General features: G+C 41.2%; 1 protein-coding gene across 4 annotated transcripts in view; it reads right to left on the bottom strand.

Annotated features, from left to right (window-relative positions):
- The window catches only part of CACNA1C (calcium voltage-gated channel subunit alpha1 C), a 491,226-nt gene that overhangs the window by 116,903 nt on the left and 351,297 nt on the right, over positions 1-23,026 (bottom strand). For 3 of the 4 annotated variants that reach the window (XM_086467242.1, XM_086467225.1, XM_086467239.1), the window contains exon 10: positions 693-783. In XM_086467242.1, coding sequence (XP_086323368.1) covers positions 693-783 — 91 coding nt within the window. Of the gene's footprint in view, positions 1-692; positions 784-2,806; positions 2,882-23,026 lie in introns of all 4 variants that reach the window. The other variant, XM_086467234.1, reaches the window with a different exon arrangement.

Here is a 23,026-nt window from a genome sequence, read left to right on the forward strand (position 1 = left end):
AGTCCATCCTTGTTCAAGTCATGCAAAAGGGAAGAAAGGACCTCTCTTGCCTATTCTGACTCTCTGTGATGCTAAAAAAATATACCACATAATATGGTATTCCATAAGCGCTATCTCACGCATTCTTGAGCTCCTCCATTAACTACAGTGGTGAAATTTCAAGAAGGCATTACTCCCTCCTAACTGATGTATTCATTTGTCACTACAGTATTGTGTTCAGCACTTGAAGGGTGTAATTCAGGCTGCAGGATGGGAATTATCATCCATGTATTTCTACTACAAGACACTGTAAAGTGTACAAGAATTATTAGAGAAATTAAAATAGACCAGTCATTTCCACTCTTTGGCTACATATACTGGATTTGATTATCTAACACTAAAGAGGAATTTTAAAATAAGCACACTGTTATCCATCAGTTCTTCTTTTAGCTACTATGCAAAACCAGCTCTGCTTATCCTGGGCTTTCTGTGCTTTATTTACATCTATGTAAACCCAGAAGATCTCCACTAATGTCCAGAGTGAGTTTACATTGCAATTAAGATAAGAACTAGGATCAACAGATCTTCTGCACCCTCTCCTTTCACCTACTGTGGGGTTTTCTTCCCCTTATAAAGCCTGACATTTGCCCTGGCTTTAACCCACCAAGCTCGATCCAACCCCTACATACGTATATCTATGTATATGTACTCACGCTAGCCTAGCACCGCAGTTTTCGCCTTCAATATCTGCTCCAGGGACGTTGTCTGTGTTCACGGACTCGGTCTCACTGGTGGGCATGCTCACTGTAAGAGTCAAAGGGAAGAGAAAGAGAGGGTTGGCCATTAGAACCTGGCATATCTATTAATGAATAACACGAGTGAAGGAACTGACTTAATGAAAAGACCCTCAGATGCAGCTCCTGAGGATTAAGCAATTTGCTGAGCGATTCTAGTGCCTCCCTGCGCAGGCCAGGTTGGGCAGGTAGACTTCAGGGAACATACAGGTTACTCAAATGTTAAAGAAAAAGGAAGAAGCAACTGCTCTCTTTCTTTCAGAGTCAGTTCCTGGAAATTTTGTGAATAAGAACCATTGGAAATTTTGTGAATAAGAACCATTGAAAATCAGAGAACCTGGCAAAGCCAACAAGAAGCTTTTTTTTTTTCATTCAATGGAACACTAAAAAAATGTCCCTTTACTTGCACCAGCCCAAACAGTTCACTGCCCTCCCCAATCTTTTGTGCAATTATTAGAATACAAATAAAAAGTACCAGACTGACATGTATTCAAACATATTCTGTTAGCCTGATAGCAAGTACCACATAAATAACACTGATGGCTCATCTGTCATACACTATCCATTAATGTATTTCAACCTTACACTTATAAACTAGACCTAAAGGGATAAGAGGGGAATTCAGACTCTGATCAGTTCAGATATTACCAAAAAACGACCTAATGAACATGGACTATGGTGGTGATTTTATGTTGACACTCACCAACTAGGAACTGGACAGAATCTCCCAGGCTTTTACAGAAGTATCATACAACAAACATCAAAGGAAAGCAATCTTGGGTGTGAACCTCTCATCTGGATTCAAGGACCTGTCACATTTTCTATCTGTTATAAAACCTCAATATTTTATTTGCTTCTACAGATCATAGAAAAAAAATAAAAATCGGTATTTCTATTCCACCAGCCGCTCCCAGCTCCTATATGAGCTCTAATAACTCCTTAATATATAATCATTCAATGTAAGTTAGGACAATGGAGAGGATCCAATAGGTGTCCTCTTCCCTCCCCTGCCCCTTTTCAAATACATAAAACAAATGAAAAAAATTATACTTAAAACTAAATAATGGAGGAGTTAAACAGATCTCGCAGATACCTGTAAAACTTCAGAACATGACCTGTATTAGCGATTGGATATATCTCTCAGACGAGACTTAAAAGCATGCACTCTTAGCTGGCAGAGAGGCTGCCAATAGCCTATAAGAATATGTTATGGAATACTAAGAACATATCTGTTTGTGGGTCCTTGGTGCAAGAGGAGGCAGTGTAAATAGGTTTTGCATTTCAATTGGGCAGACGATTAATGGGCCTTGGGATCAGGTCTTCTTTCAGAGGCTCAAAGGTATCAGAAAGTTCTTCCAAAGAGGTCCTGTGTTCCCACTTTGAAAACATTATGGTAGAAATGTCCCACAAAGTGAACTATCTTTCCTTCATCCCACCTCAACCACTCAAGTGCCTACAACATATGTCTTAGGAAACCTAAAGTTCTTGTGCCATGTTCTTAGGACTGTATGAAATAATGGACTCTCTAGTACTCTTGACATAACTGTGAAATATTGTACTCTAATGGTGCCTCTTCCTTTACAAAGACTAGATGTTTTAATAATCTTGTCTATTTGGAAAAACAAATTAAGGAATCAACTGAATTCATATTTTGATGTACATGAGACAGTCAAGTAAGCTGTAAGAAAAATAAACATTCATAGTTAAGATTTTCATTCCAGACTGAGTCCTTCAGGAAAAATCCAAAACATTGATATTTCGCAAGTCATCTTCGAAGATGAGGTAAAGCACTTCCAAGACATATTTGAGCTTATTTGCAAATGGAAAACAATTTTGAAGACATTAGCAAACGACTGATTTGTGGAGCAGCTTATTATCTTGAGTGCATGAAGAGGACACTGCACAAGCAATAAAAAAAGCAAGGCAAGCACATGCAGAAGTATACAAAGCTATATGATATGTCAGTCTGTATAGAGATATATAGATGCACAGAGATATATGCAGTGTGGATAGAGAGCGCAGCAGAACATTACCATGGGTTTCTGTGGAGTGACTAAACCAAGCAAACTTTCCTTTCTTCTTATCAGGCAAGCCAGCTGGAGTGCTTCCTTTCACAGACAAGATGATCAGTGTCAAGTACCAGGAACAAGACATCAATAGAGAACATGCAGCCAGTGTCAGGCAAAAGAAAAAAACAAGGAACTCAGCTTACACATGACATCCACTTGTGTCTGAAAACTTCATCATGTGAATTAAAAGTCCAAAATAAAAAACAAAGGTATACAGAAGTATGAAATATTATAACAGACCACCAGAGGATAACTCTTCCTTGCTTTCTTCTCTTTATTATATCTGCCTTCTGAGAACATGAAGTTGCTGAATTTATCGTTCAAATCCTTTTTCCATTGATGTCAATGGCAAAACTCTTCTTGTTTGACTGATCTATGGAAATTGATGACACTAAGGCAATTGCAATGTGTCCCTGGGTTATCCTCTGACCCTTAAGGGCAGAATACGGACTAGCCTATTTTTGAATGAGGTTCCTTGGCTTTCTTCCTAAACTGCTCCAACATCTAGAAACACTTCCAAAACTGTCAGAGCTGCTAAAGGAAAGTTGAATTTGTAATCGCTTTTCTGTCTTTCCCCATCTCTAGAGATTAACAGCCTTCATCAAGCACTCAGATTTACACTGTCTTACCCAAACTAGGATACCCCTAGATGATGTCTCATGATTTCTGTTTGAGTTTACATTTGGCATTCACCCTCTGATGTCCTCCTGCTGCACGGCTTTGCTTGATGTTGATTCTCTGCCTATTATGTCCTCAGCCCACAAAGATGAGAAGTGCATGCACAGAGACGTCTTAGACCGTACTTCACACTTCCCTGATCTTACTGCTGCAGAAAGCCAAATTTAAGTAAAGTAAGGGATGCAGGTGCAGTGGCACATGGGCTGAAGAGACTCCTGTGTTTCAGTCTAGCTTGTTGGAACTACCATTTATTATCACAGGCATTTATTACACTGCACTGATGGAAAATGTTGAGGACAATAAAAAGTATTAAGATGGTATCAAGTATTAGAGGAATGATGGCCTAGAAGTTAAAGGTCAGGACAGACAGGACATTAGGACTGTATTCCGCAGTGTCGCATGCTCTCAGCAGGGCAATCACTTACTTTACCTGGCACCTCACATCACCTTCAATATCAGGGGATAATTGTGTGTGCAGACGCTGTGAGGTTGGTTGGCATGGGTTAACAAATCCTGACAACAGAAGATTCTGCAGAAGAGTTGTGTATAAACTGCGGCTGAATATGAGAGGAAGTAGACCAAATACTGCCCAGATGGCTGTCTTATCTGCCTGAGTTCTCAGAGACACAGACCTTGTGCCCACACCCCAGTTCCAGTCTAGAAACAAGGCATGCATTTTTTGCAGTCTAGTTAATTAATTACTGGAATAACGTACCAAGAATGCTCGTGGTAAATCCACCACAGGAATGTTTTAATCAGGAAGAGATGGGTTTTTTTCTAAATGGTGAGCTGTAGTCCAGACCATAGTTATGTTTAGGACCATGGCATACAGACTATGCCATCTCAATGGCCACTTCCTCCCTTTAATTTTAGGAGCTGAGACGAAGGCAAGAAAGAGACAAATGCAGATTTCCTTCCACCTGGGCACAAAGTGACTTAGCAGTAGAAATCCTGGTACCTCACGTCCTGTACCACAGGTGTTCAGTGACTTAAGCACTCTTACATGAGTAGTTCCCTGTCAGCATCAAAAAATCCACTGCTCGTAACCAAACCAGAGATCCCCAGAAGGCTTGGTGATGTCAGGTGTAGAGGGACCCCACCTCCCCACTTCCTGGCCTTGAAGCAGACCATTAAATCTTCCATCTACCGCAGACTTTGCATTGAAGGCACTTCAGTGTCCATCTGGAGGACAGGCAAGGCAGGGATCGATCCCTGTGAATACTATTCAACTGCCCACCTACTACCCTAAGGTCAAGCTACTAAGTACCGAAGTTGTATACAGGTGACTTTTTTGACAGTAGAGAACAACTCTGTCCCCACATCTATACGTCCTAAGTGATGGCAGGTTGTTAAAGCGGTAAGAAGGCATTTCCATTAGGCAGTTTTCCTTTGCCTAACTACACCAGGAGTGGCAGTCTAGCTAACAGGGCAATGAGTACAGAGTGTGCAGCTTGCTTCAAACAAACCAGTAGAGTAAGCTACTAACAACACCACGGGGACACACCCCATAGAAGATATTACGTATTTCACAGAATCATACAACGGTTTGGGTTGGAAGGGATCTTTAAGATCATCTGTCACTCAATCAGGTTGTTCAAAGGCCCATCCAACCTGGCCTTGAACACTTCCAATGACAGTGCATCCACAACTTCTCTGGGCAACCTGTTCCAGCGTACCTGTTCCCGGGGCAGAACATGGTGGCTTTCCTTGCATGGGAATCTCTTTTTTTTTGGATTAATCATTACATCCATATTTCACTCTGCTTGATGAAATCTCCCGTTAGTTACACATTCTCTAAGTGGCATAGCATAACAACTTTTTTAAAAGAAAGTGAAACAACTTTTTAAAGGCATGTAAGCACATCAGGGTTTCAACAGAGTGCGACCCATAAGGACCAGTAGGTTTTACACTCTCTTTACAGTTGCTTCTGAAGCCTTTGCACTTCTTACATCTTGCCACAGTGTGGCTCATCTCTGAATGTAGACTTTTTCTTCTGGACTCCAATTTCACATTACTCATATAGTATTCCTACAGCAGCTAAAGCAACAACAAAAACTATGTAACAGCTTCCTTAAAAGTAAATCTGAAAAATGCTTCATGTTATGTTAAGAGACCCAACAGGCAGAAATAAGGACAAAGAGTCTGCAGCCTGTGACTGGCTAGACAGAGATGTGCAAGACCCTTTGGAGAGCCTCTGTTCCATGTCACTGGCATCAAGCATTGATACCAGCTCTATTTGTGCACTAACATATGTCCGTCCTCCAACAAAACGTCCCATGCACATGCAATGAATTATTAGATAGCAAGTTTCCAAAAGACAGCCAAGTACTGAAACAGAAAGCTAGCACAAGCAAATACCCTTATGTGTAGCCCTGAGAATTTTTCCCGTATACACTTGGAGAACAATATTTGCTTCTAGGTCAGAAATTTCGTTACCACTTCGCATCTTGCATTTACGATATGTTTGTCATAAATCTCGGCAGTGGAAGTAATGGATTATATAACGTTGCCACACTTGTTGCCGAATCTCACTTTAATTCTGTGTCAATTTAAGATCCAGAGAAAGTCATGCCTAGGCAAAGGGTGCCAGTTCCACAAAGCATAAACTTTTCACAGATTTTAATGGGCTGTGTTACTACACAACTGCAGATCTGGGTATTAGTTTTAGAACTGCACCTGTCAGAGGTTATTCACATTGCCTCACTTCATGTCTCCGATTTAGCTGTTTGAGAAGCAGACAGATTCCTGTCACAGGTTTTCTGAATGCCATACCGATGTCCTCAACTGTACAGACGGGCTAGGCATTTACCTTATGCTTGGGTTACGTACCTGACTTGAAACAGTGTTGCCTATCCAACAGTATGTCCATTCATATTGAAAAAGACCTGTAGTGGGTTTTCAGATTAAGAAAAGCAACAACACACTTGACTGTGTTTTCTAATATGCTCACTTAGACTTCAATTTCTCCAACACTCCTGTTTCTACTCTCATTGAATTACTTTGCAAAATATGGGTCTAAATCACCCCTTTTGCCCACGCTGGTGTTTGAGGCCAGAAGGACCCGATGTTGCTTCACCACCATTTCACCTTGTTGTGCAACCTTGGCCATATGACCAAGCCTTTCTATATATCTGCTCAGTTTCTCTAAAAGGGGGATTATAATTCTGCACTCACCTTGCAAATCTCTCTGAGATCTGCAGATGAAACCCATTACAATAAGCGCTAAGTACTATAGTTATTACTGATGCTAATGTCTCCCAAGCGGGACTCTGCAGAACTATAAAGCAAATCTAAAGAGCAAAGAAGTCCTGTGAATTCTCCAGCTGGGATTTAAGAATTCTTTTTCCATCAAGCACAACAAGAATAAATTGCAATATCCAGGCTGCTTCCTTTAACAGAATGTGCATCAAGTGAATGACTTTGTCTCCAGTAAAAACCCGGCTTCCCGTGGTGCCTCTCATGCCCATCATTTCATGAATGAGTCTATGGGCAGCTGTCAGAATATCAATTGACTCATATTTTTTTGGTGGAGAGCTCTCATTTTAATTAATACATGAATATTGCCTAGCTTTCCTCTTCTCATTGCCTGTTTTGGAAATGTGGCACTCATTCATCTTATTCATTAATTTAAATAAGATACAGCTTTCATTCTGCTACATACATACAGTGTCTTGGGAACGATCAATGAGTATGTTCTTAAATGTGAGCAGCATGCAGAAAGTAAACTGTGCAGAGGTAAATGATTAGTTTTCTCTAGATCTCCTGATTTTGTCAGGAAAATATACTAGATACGACTCTTGCGTTTTCTGTTTTGAAAAGGAGTTCTGCAACAGGAAAGCTTCTATACAAGAACAGGAAAGGGAACTTGAATTATATGTAGGGTCTTGGGGGTTACATACCTCCCAAATTTAGGCAGAATGCTTCAACGAATCTAGCACAGTAAAAAAATAATCCAGAAAAATTGTGAAAATACTTAAAGGGCTGAGAGGCAAATGCTTATACAGACAGTATTATGTACACAATATTACATGAAATACGTGCAATATATACACTTTGCATAACCTAATTTCGGGTTACATACAAACGATGGTGATTGCAAGGAGAGAGAGCTTGATTCATACTTTCACTCAAGGTCAGCCACAGAATCCAAAATATTAATAAAGAGCCATGGAGTGATTGCCAGTTGTGTCCACTTCAGTCAAACAGAGAAAGGCTTTCAGTAAAAAGATCTTTACACCAGTGATGCAGCAGGAAAGGTGCTGTAGCTAATATGTAGTAACAAGACCTGTCATTGCAGTAAAACCAAGCTGAGCATTGGACTGCATCAGAGAAGACTGATGCAGTGTAGCACCGTTTTACTGAATGAAGCAGTAGAAAGTAGGAACGTTGCCAATACTAGATGAAGTATCGTATTGTCAAATGTTTTGTTCACAGATAAATTATATATTTTATAACATAAATTGCAAAGTATATCTTTTATAGAAAAAGACTTGCTTTTACATGTCCTTCTCTTCTTCCAGAGTGCCACCATATGCACATACACATCCTATGATGTTGAGGGCATATAGCTGTGGGCTAAGTAAATTTATACTGTATACAAAGAGGAACAGGAGAGATAGCAATATCTATCAATTATACAGGCATGTGATTAACAGTTGTGTCATTACCACATGCAGATTACTGCACACCTATGAATGCATTACCTTGCTACTAATTAATCTTCTTGGGACTTATTTTATATAAAAAATTGCTCAGCTACTTTAAACTGCTGCCATTTTCCTTCTCTTTATAGTGATATTGACAGCGATAGTCTGTGTTCCACAAATATTTCTTCATTTCAGCTGGTGAGTGGAATGCACATTGCACAGAGGACCACATAACCTCTTGGCTCTGCCAAGAAACAGCCTTTGCAAGCCCCACGCATGTTCTGGTCTGTATTTGAAAGGTAGAACTTAAAATCCTCTTGTATTTCCTTGCCTGAAGGGCAACAGGATGTAGGAATCACTCAAAATCAGACTTTACAGAAAGGAATCTAACTCTCTGCTAAAAAGGACAAGATGCACAGTTTCCCTGGGTAACTGGTTGTACCGCTGAGCAAACATCTAAGTCTGTGATAGGAGTCCATTCACTGCAGAGTATCTGTCCGCAAGTGCAATGGAAGTAACTCTCTTAATCCCTGTGGCTGAAGAAGGACAGATGGGCTGGGTCACAGGGTGACAGAGCTGCTCCCAGAACAGATCATGAAAGAAGTCTCTCTCCTGAATCTGGATCCTCCTATGATATCCTAAACTCTTTTTCTTTTTTTTTTTTTTTTCTTTTTTTTTTTCTGATAAATGACTTACATTGTTTGCCTTGCTAGGAGCAACAACTAATGTGCCAAAGTGCAAGGCATTTGCTTGCCAGGACGTGGTTTATAGCGTAAGTTTCTGGTGTCAGTGTAATACTTTTTAGCAACCTCTCTGGTTCCCCACAGAATTCTGAAGCAATTCATTTAAAAAAAAAAAAAAAAAAAAAAGAAGAAAAGAAAGAAAAAGGGAAAAGCAAAACAATTGAGGACTTATGACTCTCTCAATAGTATTTTGTGATGGTGAACAAATCACAACAACACATTCTGAGTGGTTCTGCAAGACTTCTCTGTCATTCTTTATGATTTTTAGCAGAGCAATGTAGGACAAGCAGCAGTGCCATCAATGTGCCTGAATATACCCTGCAATATGGGCACAACAAGCAGGAGCATCTCACTTGAAAACCAGAAGGATTCTATTATTGCAGGCTGGTCTGGCAGGCGCCTTAGAAATGGGGGCATGAGAGCTGCAGGTATTGTAGATAATGTGTTGGGAAGTGATACAATCATTGATGATGAACAAAATAAGTAACCACAAAGAAGGTACCCTCAAGACAGTAAAATCAACAACTAAAAGAAAAAACCTCTCCTGCTTTGATGTTTTTTTGTCCCTCTAATAATCATGATACTATTTGTATTTTGCTCACTAGCACTGTTGCTAACGAAAATAACCAGCACATCAGTTTCAAGCACAAATGTGGTTTTAAAGGAGGCCACGAGTTTCCTGAAATTCCTGTGCAAGGGCAACTTCTGCATCTGCCCACCCATACAAATATACACCTGGGTGGTGAACCAGTAACTTTGATGAGGATCTCTACTTCAGCAAAAACATCTTTGTTCTTTCAGTTCGCAGCCCTGTGAATCCATCTTCCCTGCAGAGTCCAGGAGAAGCAAAAAAACTACAGAAGCTAATTCCAACTTGATCTGCTTAGGTCATCAGAAACTCTCCAGGGAGTGCTGCTCGCCACCTAGATTGCTAAGCTTCAAAGTGACTGAGATGCAGCTCTGGCTGTTTTATGACATTCCTGCCTGTCACAAGCCATTTCAAAGGGGGTGATGCCTGAAGACTTGATAAGTGGCCTACAGTTTGTGAGCTAGAGCACATAAGATGACAGGTCAGGACAGCAGGGAATGTTTGGATGGTGCAGCGGGTGGGGAGTCGTGCCCTGGTAGCTTACAATGGACGTCTTTCCCAGAGGCACCTCACACAACCCTGCAGCCAGGGAGCTTAGGCAGGAATAATGTAAATGAGAAAGTTGGTCTCTCTGAGGACTCTGTCTGGTATAGAAGAAGGAAACTATTCTCCTGGAGGCTTGTCCTTGTTGGCAGAACATCACAAGAAAAAAGAAAAGTAAATGTGAGGGAGAAATTGGGCTGTGTTATTTCAAAGGACAGTCAGGGCAACTGGGCAGAGGCTGGGCCACATGTGAAGGGACTGTGGGAAAGAGCAAGTACCTCAATGTTTTCATCTGAAATACCACTCTGCAAGCTGGAAGAGCAGTGTATGCTTCCTGCATCTGGGAAGACTTAATTTAGGAATAACTTGCTTAAAATATAAGCATTATTATTATCAAGGAAAGAGAGCAGTAAGGCCCTCCTGTCCATCTGAGGAGTCCTGTTGCACAGGCAATGCCTGACAGATACTAGTTCTTAGCAAGTGCAGACATTTTCTAATAGCAGTATTCATGTGGGATGTGTGAGAAGGCTTCTGGATGATGCCTTCCTTGATGGTAAACAATCAAGAAACTCAGTTCGCTGATCAAGAGGTACAGCAACACACACATCAGATCTAGGTCACTCTAGAGCCAGGGCAGTGTGAAAGCACTGGACCCTTGTAGTTGCATTCACAGATCACACTGAACAGATTTTATTCAGCTTCATTATCTGAAATAGAATTCACCTCTCCTGTTCTGAAATGTGCAGAAAATTCTGTTCTGGAAAACTAGTCTGCTACATTTCTTCTGTGCCTAGTAAATAAAATTCTTGTGATTCTGTGTGCTGCTCTTGCATGTGGTGTTCTTTCAGACACTTTTGCTAACATAATGACTAGTCTGATACTAGACACTATTGTCACAATATCATATGAGTCAGAAGCATGAGACATGCTAGCTGGGCAGGCTGTGTGTTACTGTGCAGCCAGGAGAAAAGCAAAGAATTTAAGTGAAAGAGTTTTGCCCTTAAAGTCAGCTTGTCAAACCTGTAATTAAAGCTTTTATACCTCTTGAGTAGGGCATTGAGAGTAGGTCAATTACCCCAAGCCAAGGAAACAGGCATTTTATAGCGGCCTTGAAATAATAGAATCCTAGTTTGCAAATACTTCTAGCATGCAGTAGAGTGACGGACCGATAACAGCTTGAGCTAAGCTTAGTGTGGGCAGGTGTTATGCAAGCTTCCCTCACACAGCTGTGTTAAAGCAAGTCATTTGTGACCTGGCATAGCCCTGTTATTCTGCTCGTGGTTCTTCAAACAGCTAGATAATACACTTACGTCTTGATCTGCACATCTGTGAGGATCCACGCAGCTCTGCCATGGCATCCTTGTTCTGGTGCTTAACCCTTATGCTACTTCAGCCTACGGATTTTAATGTAGCTGATAACATCCTCATCCGGATCTCCAGTGACCCCTGTGTTACCTATCCCCGGGTCCACTACAAGACCTCTATAGGGACATGCCTGACTGCAGTCCTTCCTCAAGTGGACAAAGAGAAGTGAGATGCATCACACTGTAGTTTGCGGACTTCGTAAATGAAAGTAAGGATGTGAGCAGCACTACAAACATCCATGGGGCCTAAAGCTGAATTTGAATTTAGGCCTTGAGATCTGAAAGGCCAGTTCTCTAATCTGTTGACTTATCTCCACAATCCTGCTAACTGAAGAGCTGCTGTAATCAGCAGGCAGACTCAGTGCCACAGCTATTTTCAGTTCGGTTCCCCAGTTGGAAACATTTTCCTTCCCCCGCCACCTCTCCAGGCTTGATGTTGTTTATGAGATAACAGAGATGGAGAGACCCACTTTTCTTCCCAGGAGCAAATACAACCGGAGATTTTTATCCTATTAGCAGACTGTACTGGAGTGGGTGGGAAGTTTCTTGCCCAATAAGCAGAAGCAGGCAGGCACAGAGTGAGAGTGTGACTGCTGCTCCCTCAGAGCTGTGCCTGTACTGGGCTCCTGCTGCAAGCTTCCCAGGCTTCCCGTCAAAGCGCAGAAAAGGGCTGAGTTCCCTTCACAACTGTCGGTTCTTCTCAGGTGCACCAGCACTGGCTATCAATTTGGTAACATATATACTAGTTCAGCTGCGTAATGTCACCCAGACTCCTTGTCTCTGAGCTCTGCCACAGAACCATCACAGCACCACAGACCTGTCAGCTACAGCTAGTTGCGCTGCTCCACTGCACTGCCTTCACAACAGCAGGGCCAGCTTTGTAACCCAACTTGCATTTAAAACAAAATAGTATTATCTTTGCCTTCTTGTGTGCTTGCCTTTGAATCGATTTAAGAAAGCGATGGATTACTTGAGCTACCTTGCAGTCAGGGGCAGGGAAGGTGAAGGATGAGACAGCTTCCCCAGGGGGGCTCTGCTAATGCACCTCCTGCCTCCCTCAACCTGTCCTGGTCTCTTAGAGGCTTCCCAGTTTGACCCCTTCCCACACAAAGCTCTTGGTCTGGGCCAAGGAATACAGGTCTGGGTCTTAGTATTTATCCTCCTGCACATGAATCTTCAAGTTATAATATAAAATGCGTAAGGGAAGAAAAAAAGATGGGTCCTGTTGAATACACACTTAGACCAAGCGGGAAAAAAGCTCGTATCAGAACAATTTCTGTTACAGCTGGTCGTATCGCATTCTTCTATCTACTAAGAACACTTTTAAGACATTCAGCTTACAAGATCTGTGTTGAAGGTTTTAGTTGTACTAAATTTTCCTACATGTCTTTGGACTAACCACACTCAGTTGCCTCTTCTAAGGCACTGGATGGCATTTTTGACATCCCACCTGGGATATGCCCTCCCAAATATCACACCACAAAAGTACAAGCCCCAGCTGCTATACTTATCTGTCAGTCCACAATGAAGGTCTTGGGTACCATGAAGTGTCTAAACTGGCATTAGATGAATATGTTTAGGCAGCTGAACCCCATCTGTACTAGCTTTGGTTTCCTGTATAGAGGAAGTGCATACACATACTTTTATTTGTGCATATACAGGCCAGATACACTGTGGCTTTGATCTTGGCTGCCATTACTGTAATACAACTAATTCTCAACACCACAGCCTCTCTCCTGGGAATTCTTTGTACCACGTTAAAAAATCCTCGGGGTTTCAGCTGCTGACAGTCCTGCTCACCAATGCTTTCTTCTCAATGAAGAGACTCTTAAGGCTGCATCTGCAATGATAACTGATTTTCAAACATTGATCATGGGTCATTCTCACTGACTTCAGCAGGAACTGCTGAATACTCCACAGTTTTTAAACCACTTTATAAGTGCCTTTATAAAGATTTAAGAGCACACTTTAGGCATCTACCTGAAAAAAAAAAAAAAAGGGCTTGCTGTGTAAATACTCATCCTGGGGGCTTGTGGCATTTCTTCCTAAATGTGGAGGTCCTGGTACTGAACGCCTCCTATGCCTCTCTAACCATGGGAAATAAAGCACTTACCATCCATCAGCAGGTACAGCAATGGCAGTTTTCTTACAGGCTTTTTCCTCTAACATCCTTTCTTGAGATGTGGAATCACAGTGTCAGTGGATAGATCTTGACAGCTTCAAGAAGTACTTCCCAACAGGGCAGATAGAGATTAATTTATTTGCACAAAGGCGTCTTCCCCAGCTATATAAACAATGGATTCCCTCTAAAGCCTTACCTTCAAATATATTTCTCTGTAACTTACTAGTACTATAAGAGGATTCCTACATCAACAAAAGTCTCTCTCCCAGCAGGCAAAACAGAGGTGTTATCTCACCAGATAGTCTTTGCTAGGGAAATAGCTTTTATAGTAGATAAACTTAATGCCCTATCAACATTAATGTCAGCCTTTATATGCTGTAGCTGGTCACACATCACTGCTCTAGCGGTTCTCAGTGTAATGTTGTTTGTGATCCAGGTTACAAGAGTCAGGGAAAAGAGAACCTGGAAAAAAACGTAAGTTGACAACACAAGCCAGATCCTCAGTTGCAAGAGAGTAAGAACATGTGTAGATCACCACAAAACTTTTTCAGTCACGGAGGATCTTACAGGAAGAGTTTTTCCCCCAGATGTTAAATACAGCAGCCTGGGAGCTTATCTAATTTATGTAGCTTTATGTAAGGGAATAAGAAGAAAAATTGAGCCTGCAGGCAGAAATTAGCACCGTTTTGGAGTTTGCTCTCCAGAGTGCCCTCCCTTCTTCCACGCAAAAGTGGCAGCAGTGGCACAGAGATCTGGTAGATTCTCATTGCAGTGACCCTTTCAGGGTCAGTTAATTATCTCGGAGCTGTCACTATTCACCAGCACTCACTCAAGAAGCTGGCTGCTGGAGTCAGACACATGCCTGAATTTGGCCCACCTTCCCCAAACTGAAGAGTTACTCTGCTCTACTTTCTAGAAATGCTTTTCCCACTTCACTAAACAATATCAGGCCTTCTGATGTTGCGTTGGAACAAATTACTGCAGAATTCTAGACTGTAACGTTGGCCACAGCTTTGTCCTGAGGCTTCCTGAACACCAGCAGCTTTTTCTTCTTTTGCTCTCCATTCAGACAAAGGAAACAAACTCCATACGGTGCTTTGACAAAACGCAGGCTTGAGCTAAACTGCTTTTACATGTTGTTTGGTTAGATGGGATTTATCTACCCTTAGCAGCAACTATCAGCAGAGAAGGAAGGGGAAGAAGGTTTTCAAATGGTTGCTTGCTTTTCATTTTATGATCAAAGCTTCCTGTCAGTCAGAAAGAGAGAAACTGGGAAGTTGTGAAATCTACAGAACAATGAACCTAAATGCTGCTTTTCGATAAAATTTGGGTTGTTAAATTATATTACTAATACAAACCAAACCTGTTGATTGACTTACACAGAGTGAATGATACATACATTCAGGGACAACAAGAAAATTGTATCTATTAAAGTGATTAAGATGATTATAATGAATTCCCAGAGAAGGAAAGTAGTTCAAAGCCACCCTGATCAAACCTGTAAATGTCTTATGTGATACAACCCAAGGTCAAAATTCTGCTCTAGAGGGCACAGAATGGTGTGAGAGACTCTGGCACCGGCACTGAGAGGGTGGGTGACCTTGAGAACATCATTTAGCCTTCCTGTGCCCAGAACAACATTTCTCCCCTCTCCAAATATTAACCTACATACATATTTTAAAGAATCAATGTTGAATATTAAGCATTAACTTAAACCCCAAAGTTTTTAATTTTGCTTTGTTGAGAAAATGAATTTTTTCCTTTCTAAGCATTCCCTCTTTTCTCCTCTTAGAAATGGGGAGAAAGACAAAACAATCAAGGATAAGGCTGTACCACTTCCTTGCTTTTTCACTCGTAATAAAAAACGAAAGTGCCATGCAAAGACAGTCAGGAGGGAAGTCTACACCAAGTTTTGTTTTTATATCGATAGGAAAAAGTCGAATGTTGACATAGTTTTGTTGACATCGATGGAACGTGGGGCAAAAGTGGAAGCAGAATCACCCTAAATGATCTTTATGTTGCTACTGCAGCTGCACAGAAGGTTACACATTAAAAATGACACTTTTAAATAGCAGCTTTAATTTCTCTCACCTACAGTGCTGAATATCCTTGCCTTAGGTACTCTGCTACTGCAGCTACCTATGGGGTCACTATGAAGCCTCATGAATGCTTTCTCATTCTTTTCTGATACATGTTGTTTTTCCTTTCTTAGGATGTAAAAGTTTATCTTGGTCTGATCCCACATTTCTTTAAGTACAGTTGTGGAAGGAAGATTCTTGTAATGACAAATTCATGCCAGATACAACTGTGTTTTAGCCAGTTTTTGCCACTGGACAAACTATCAGGACTATTCCGTCTTGTTAGCAATTTCAGATCCCGAATATCTCATGCTCTCCCTTTGGTGGATGACAGTTACACAATACTGAAGTCATGTGGGAGCACAGAGAAGCCTCTGGCGTATCAAGACCTCACATTGGACAACATTTTCAAGTGCTGACTTTTGCGTGTTTTGTTACTGACCTCAGATGAAACAGAATGGGGATCAAGTCCTTACCCAGGCAAAATCCCCAGCAATTTCAGTAGGATTTTTGCTTAAGGACTTCAGGAGTTATTCAGCCCAGTGTGAGAACTAACATCCCAGAAGCTTTTTCTAGCCAGCAAGCTAATTATAGACTCAAGCTTGATATCTGTAGCACAAACCCATGCAGCATTTTGCAACCTGAGCTTCTCTGTGGAGAACCATCACACAACAAAAAAAAAGCTGACTTATCATTTACAAAGACCTTTTAGTAAGTGTCCTCAAACTGTGGTATTTATATTAAGAGCAGTGTATGAGCTACATCAAAAGATGGCATGGTAGAAAAATGCCACTGGGGCTGTTTTCTACAGAGAATGCACTGGGCACAGCACACAGCTGGGAGTTGATGTCACTCCTGTCCAAGCAAACCGTGTTTTGGAACCTCTGCAGTGGAGTACATGGAGGTTTTTTCCCCTAGGAGAAACCGGTCATGTAGTTAACACTGAAAAGCACTTCTTTTGTCCCTCTGTCTTCAGGTGAAAGAGAACAAATCTATCACAGCTGCTAAACTCCTAGTGAAACACCTACCAGGTGCCCTTGTGAAATCCCTACAATTGTTGGCACTGCAGCTAATCTTTTCTTAGTTACCAGATGATTATTTTCCACACCAGTGGATAATGATAAAAGTAGATGACATTGTGCTGTCTTCCTCTTTAGATGAGGCTTTGACACATAATAAATCATTTTACAAGGCTGGCTTTTATTTCCTTGTACTTAAGCATGGAAAGCAAAACACAACCAGGTTGTATGATACCATTCTCAAATCACCAACTGGTACTGGAGGAAGTAAACTGATAAAGGTTTAATTTTCCAGCCTGTGCCTCTTACGGCTTTTGCTTAGATGGTCTCAAATCCCATGTGAGCACCCTGTGGTTTTTTTTTTTAAATTGCTTGTTGACAATAGGCAAAAATCCTCTAAATTTTCAAGCTGTACTTGCCTGTCAAGTAGTCGTTGTCCATATACTTCTGTGTGTATGTGAAATACATAGGGACAAATTCTGCGGATGAAGCTACAATAAATCAGGGTGAACTGACTTGCTGTCAACAGAAAAGTTCAAGTGTATTTCAACTGTGTTCAGGAGACAAAAATTAACTCAGTACACCATCTTATAGCTTGTAGAGTAAGAAGACATGAGTTTTAAGGCAGTGATGGTCAAGACTGAATTAAAAATAGACATCTTGAATATACACTCTCCTTCATTTTCCCCTCTGTGTCTTCCATGTTAATTCCCTAGCTGTGCACTTCTCCATTAAATGTCATCGCAGAAAAAAGACCAAGAGTTTTTTAGGCTACCCTGAAATTTTAGCCTGTAACCAAGTCTTTGAAAATCCTGTTATGTACTTTCTACCTTAGACATTATCCCACAGAACCATGCTATTTTTTCAGGCTGAAAGTAATAAGCTACTTCCTTGTCAGTACACTTAGCCATGATTTGGAGGCCACAGAGCAAGCTGACATATGAAATTACTAAATGTAAAAATTGAACAAGTTGGTGTTCTTTTATCTTAGTGTCCTGATTAGATCTGTACACAAAACTCTCTCTAGCCAACAGCTTCAAACCATTAATTTTTCCAAAGGGCTGCACAGGCTTTAGTGACAGCTTTCATTAAAGTCAGTGGAAAGTATTTGGTACATAGCTTCACTGAAATCAACGGAGTCTCCTTGTGGTCTGTAAGTTGACTTTGCAAGAGGAAATAAAGTCAACAGGAATTGGATAGACAAATCCTAAAAAGCCTGAACTTTTAGAGAAAGGTCATCATGCTTTTATGCCTGTTATGTAATAGAGTCAAACTACTATTGGAGCTCTTGGGAATAAAACCCTGTTTGGGTTGAAATTACTGAGGCTTCTATTTCTAGAGTTCTCAAATTCTTCTCTTCTTGTGTTTGAACCACCGACTGTCCTGTTCTTATTCCTGGCCCGATGTTCAGAAACACAAAGCATTTCCATGAAAGACACAGATTTTCCAAAAGTTCTAATGGTCCAACAGGTTCCAATTTCTTCTAAAAATTTTACTTTTGCAGCTGAAAACTCCCTCCCTATCTCAAAATCATTTTCTCCTAGGGAAGACTCATAAGCCTGTGATTAAATGCACTCTGCCTAGTCGTGACTAGTGCTGTTCACAAGTAACACTGGTTGTAGGAATGAGACAAAAATCTGTGGTCCACCAAAAAGTTAGGTTGCAATTGATTCCTTAAAGGCAGTGAACTCAGATGTTAACAAATATTTCCAGAGGTCGCTAAGGCACTACACTAATTGCCATGAAGATTCAAGACTATTTTCTTTTTAAACAGCTTAGATTTTACATATTTTAGAAACTGCCTGTATTTCTGTACTTTTTGTCTTCAGTTAGGCGCTTTCTATTTCAACTTTAACTGAGGCATAAATGTGCATGTACAGTCAACCCCCTTCCCATACCTTTCATTATTCAATGTACTATCTGAAGTATTGCTATATGCTTTTGATAAGCGACACATTGATTTGTACTGTTTCTTTTTCTGCTATGTTACGTGAAAACCTGATTATCTACAGACATCAGTCCCACTATAACAGAACAGAGCCCTGAAGTATGATTAGACATTACAATTTTGTAGGGTGAGCTACTTGCAAATCACAGTACTACCTTCGATATGACTTAACTAGAAGAATTAGTTGTCTTGAATCAGAGAATGCCTTTGTTATAAGATCCCAGGGCAAGCAGTAGGCTCTGTTACCCTTAGGGACTCTTGACATTAACGTGGTCATACTCACGTTGCAGACGGCAGCACTAAACATGACTGAAATAGAAGGAAACGGAGGGCAAAATCTGAGCAGTCAGAAACATCAAATTACTTCTCCCTGCCCATTCACAGCTTTTTCCTGACCCGAGTGTAGTCAATCGGAGTTTTGCCAGTTAATTTCAACAGGAGGAGAATCTGGGTTGGATTGAGGTTTCCTCCTTCTGTCCACAGCAACACAGATGCATTCCAGACCACTCTCAGGAAGAAAAAAAAAAAAGGGCAAATTCCCAGTTACTCTGGCAACCAGAGGGACATTTCTCTTTGCTATCATGTAATTTTGAAATTCAGTAGCTGTTTCGTGCCATGACATGTGTTTCTCTCCTCTGTCAAATTAATGTTTTCTTCCCGTGCGAAAGGCCCATCACGGAAAGAGAATAGAAGGAAACCATCAACACAAACAGCCCCCAGAAGCCTTTTCACATATCCCAACTCACATTTGCCATAATGGCAAAATCATGTTTGCAAACAACAAGGAAAAACTGCCTTAAACATGTACTTCCCAAAACACAGAGAATTAATTCAGCCTGCTCTGTGAATGCCCCTCAATGCATATGAGAGATGACTGGTAATAAACTGCCTCAGAAGAATGCCAAGACCTCTGCTACAGAGAGCGTCAGCTAAAGGCTGCACAGATTGTCTGACCCTGGCTGAATTTATCTTCCTTTCTTACCCTTTCCTCAACTAAGGTCCTCACTGTTGTAGCCCTTGGACTTGTTGACCATTTCATTAAGGGCTGTAAACACCCAATGAGACTTAGGCCAAGGTTTGACAGCTTTAGAAAAGCACTGGCGTATACAAAAATGTGACTGATCATGCCCTAAGGACTGGCAAGGCAGTCAAACCAAATGGGGATGCAAGTGGATTTCTCTTCCCTTCCACCTCATGTTCTGTGTTTTACAGGAGACAGTTCCCAAGCTGACAGGCAGGCAGCCCTCTCTACAGAGTAAGATGACAGCAAAACCTGCCTCTGCAGCCAAGGACAGAAAAGAGACTGGAAACATATATATGTTTGGGATGATTCAGTTTAGGCAGACTGCCTGGGTCAGGGTCCAGATGGTGTAAACTGCTGAATCTCAGAGTATACATTAGCTGAGACTCCAGTTTAATAAGTATATTTTAATTGAACATCTCAACTCTTTTGGTATTCTTTATAACAGCCCCAAACTTCCAAACAACCTCCAAGGCAAAACTGAGGAAGCAAAAACTGTTGTGACTTCTTTAAAGTAATGGTGTGAGTCACTGTCAGAGTTCAGGCAGAAGCCCACAGTTCCTGAGCATCAGTACAATATACCAGATGGAAAGGCAACCCATGAAGTTCATTGAGCTACAATAACAGCTTAAAGAGGCCTGAACTGCCCTGTGTACTTCAGTGAGTTGTTATCTGAAAGACTCAGGGCTGATACCTTAAAAGTCAACATTTTTAATTAATTAATCACTGAACAAAGTGGGCTGGAAAGGGGCAGTAACGCTCTTCTGTGGAGTTCAGGACACTGTGCTAGAGATAGAAGGCAGCGTGCTTTGAAGAGCACTTGAGAGAAAAGCACGCTGAAGACGCATATGAGGCAACTGAGCTCTTTCAACAAGAGCTAAAGACAAGAAGACAAGGAAGACATTGGAGCCTCAGCAATGTAAGCTCAGCTCTGTTAGTAGGTGGAATTAAAAAGTCTTGGGGGCACTTAAGCCAAAAGGATTCCCAAGGACATTTACAACTGTCCCATCTGTCCCTTATAGTTGGAGCTTATTTTGTAGATGGTTTTTGAAAGAGAATTAATACTGTCTTTCTCCCTCAGTTTAACCCTACTGGTGACTGACTGCTGGCATGAATGCCAAAACATTCAACACATAGATAACACACCAACCCCCCCCCCCCCAACAAACAAAACACCCTACACCCTGCTGCTTACTCATGGTAGCTTTTCTGTGGTATTATCTTAAGCTGAACCCATTGAGGAAAGACTCTCTACTTGTCGGCTTGATTTCATTACACAGTGTTCATTCAACTCATTTTCTAGCAGATCTATCAAGCCCCAAGAGCAGTACAGCTGCAATGTGACTCAGCTTCAAGACAGCAGACAGGCCTTGTCAGAGCTGGTTTGTAAACTAGTCTCCCGCACCTGAGTGGGTTGAGATGGTTCTGCAGAAGGTATGCTTATAGGCAGTAGGATAAACAAGATATGGAATCACATAGGTAGGTACAGTAAGTATACCAGGAATTTCTTCCCATGTGACAGATAAGCATGTCAACCAGTGAAGTGAGTATGACATCTCAGTCGAGGATGTCAGCAAGCTATTTGGCTTTGAAAATACATTCTTACTTGTAATGTGAATAAAGATTGAAATTCAGAAATATCAAGAAAAACAATAGAGCTTAAACAATATGGTACCTGCAACTGTGCAAAAGTAAACACAACAGTCTACCGGAAAAGAAACTGCAGTTTATGAAATACAAAAGGTCAGAATGTAAGGTCCACTGCTCTGCTAGGTGGGGACATGCATCCAGGGATTTTTAGTGGCTTCGGGGTGGGACGGGCGAGGGTTGCTCTTCACCCTCTGTACCCAGAGGCTGTTTGCTTCCTCACCAGAGGATGGCAGCACAGAGACCCTTTACTTCCGTAGTCAAATCCTGTAGCGAGAAGACCAAGGTACAGCACTTGCTAGTACACCAAAGCTAGAAGAAGGATTAATTTGGCATTCGTAGATGCAGGCCACAGATGTTAAGAAGAATACTGCTATCAACAGCCTGCTGTAGGTGAGGCACAGCTGCCAGAAGAATAGGCAAATAAACTTCATGGAGTGACCCGTTTGCTTGGTCTCTGTTCTCTTGAGCAGTGATTTTTGTTAGCATGACCATTATCCCCAGCACATAGCCAAAATCAGTCCACAGCCTTCCTTCACATCCTGAGCAATTCCTCTCAATGGAGGTGTAATTCTACTCTTTAGCACTAGGCACTGCAGACATCTGTTCCTAAGCCTGGTGTGACATGTAACAAAAAAAGGATAACATGACCCAAAGCCACAATGTCCCAGAGAACAATATGCTGTGTACTAGGGAATAGTCAGCAACCACTGCCCTTTGACCTGACACATGGAATCAATGGCATTCTATTGATTAATAATTTGGTAAAGAAATGGTAACAAGTTAGCTTGCTGATAGTATGTGATTCTGTCATTAACAGCCAATCTAAGGAACTCTAGACAACTTGTCAGATGTAATCAGACTAATTTTATAAACCATGTCTTACAAAACTCACCTTACTAAAATGAACAGGAAGAACCGAAAGCAAGCCGAAGATGCCTTATCTTTCAGTTCTCAACATCAACTCCCATAAAAGGAGCTTGTTAACTCAAATGTGGATTGACCCAACCCCACCCCACCCCACAAGCAATGACTCTACATCTGACATATTCCACAACTCTTTTAACAAAGCAGCATTATTTTTGTGTTAATCAAAAGGGAAAAACTTCAGATCTGCTAGTAACCAAGGCAAATTCTCTTCACACTACCTTAACACTATGGCTACACTTTTCTTTAGCAGGCATGTGTCTAAGAGGAAATGTGATAAAACATGACCCAGTTCCCACTGAAGTCAAGGGAAAGTCTCCTGGTGACTTCAGTGGAGTGGTGTGCAACTCGGTCCTTTGCCTCCCCACTCAGACGTCACATAAGTATACCACTTTAGTAGTGGCTTTTTTTTTTTTTTAAAAAAAAAAAAGGAATTCCGTCTACAAATAAATTAATTTGGATCACCAGACATCACCTTCTGTGTATTATATGCCATAGAACAGGAAATATTTGCCATGAATAGTAAGTTAATTACTGAGTTTAAGTTGTGAAAGTAAGCTATATGCCCTATGAAGACACCAGCATAAACATTAAAATAACCTGATTTGGGGAAAGTCTGAGCAAGTCACCCCGGTGACTCCTTCAAGTCCAGATACCCAAGTATCATGGGTATAATGAGGTATTACTGACTTGCATCTTTTTTTCTAAAAGAACTTAAGTGTTCTGGCAGCAACAAGGAGTGGTGCTTACTCCCCAAAAGATCATAAGCAGATACAAATCTTGCTTCACACTTCACTTCTTCCTATTTCTAGAATATATGTTTCTGATTGGATCATCCCATGGATTTCGCTTGTTTGGT

This window comes from Leptosomus discolor, chromosome 1 (genome assembly GCF_034619465.1).
Source record: "Leptosomus discolor isolate bLepDis1 chromosome 1, bLepDis1.hap2, whole genome shotgun sequence".
Taxonomy (NCBI): domain Eukaryota; kingdom Metazoa; phylum Chordata; class Aves; order Leptosomiformes; family Leptosomidae; genus Leptosomus; species Leptosomus discolor.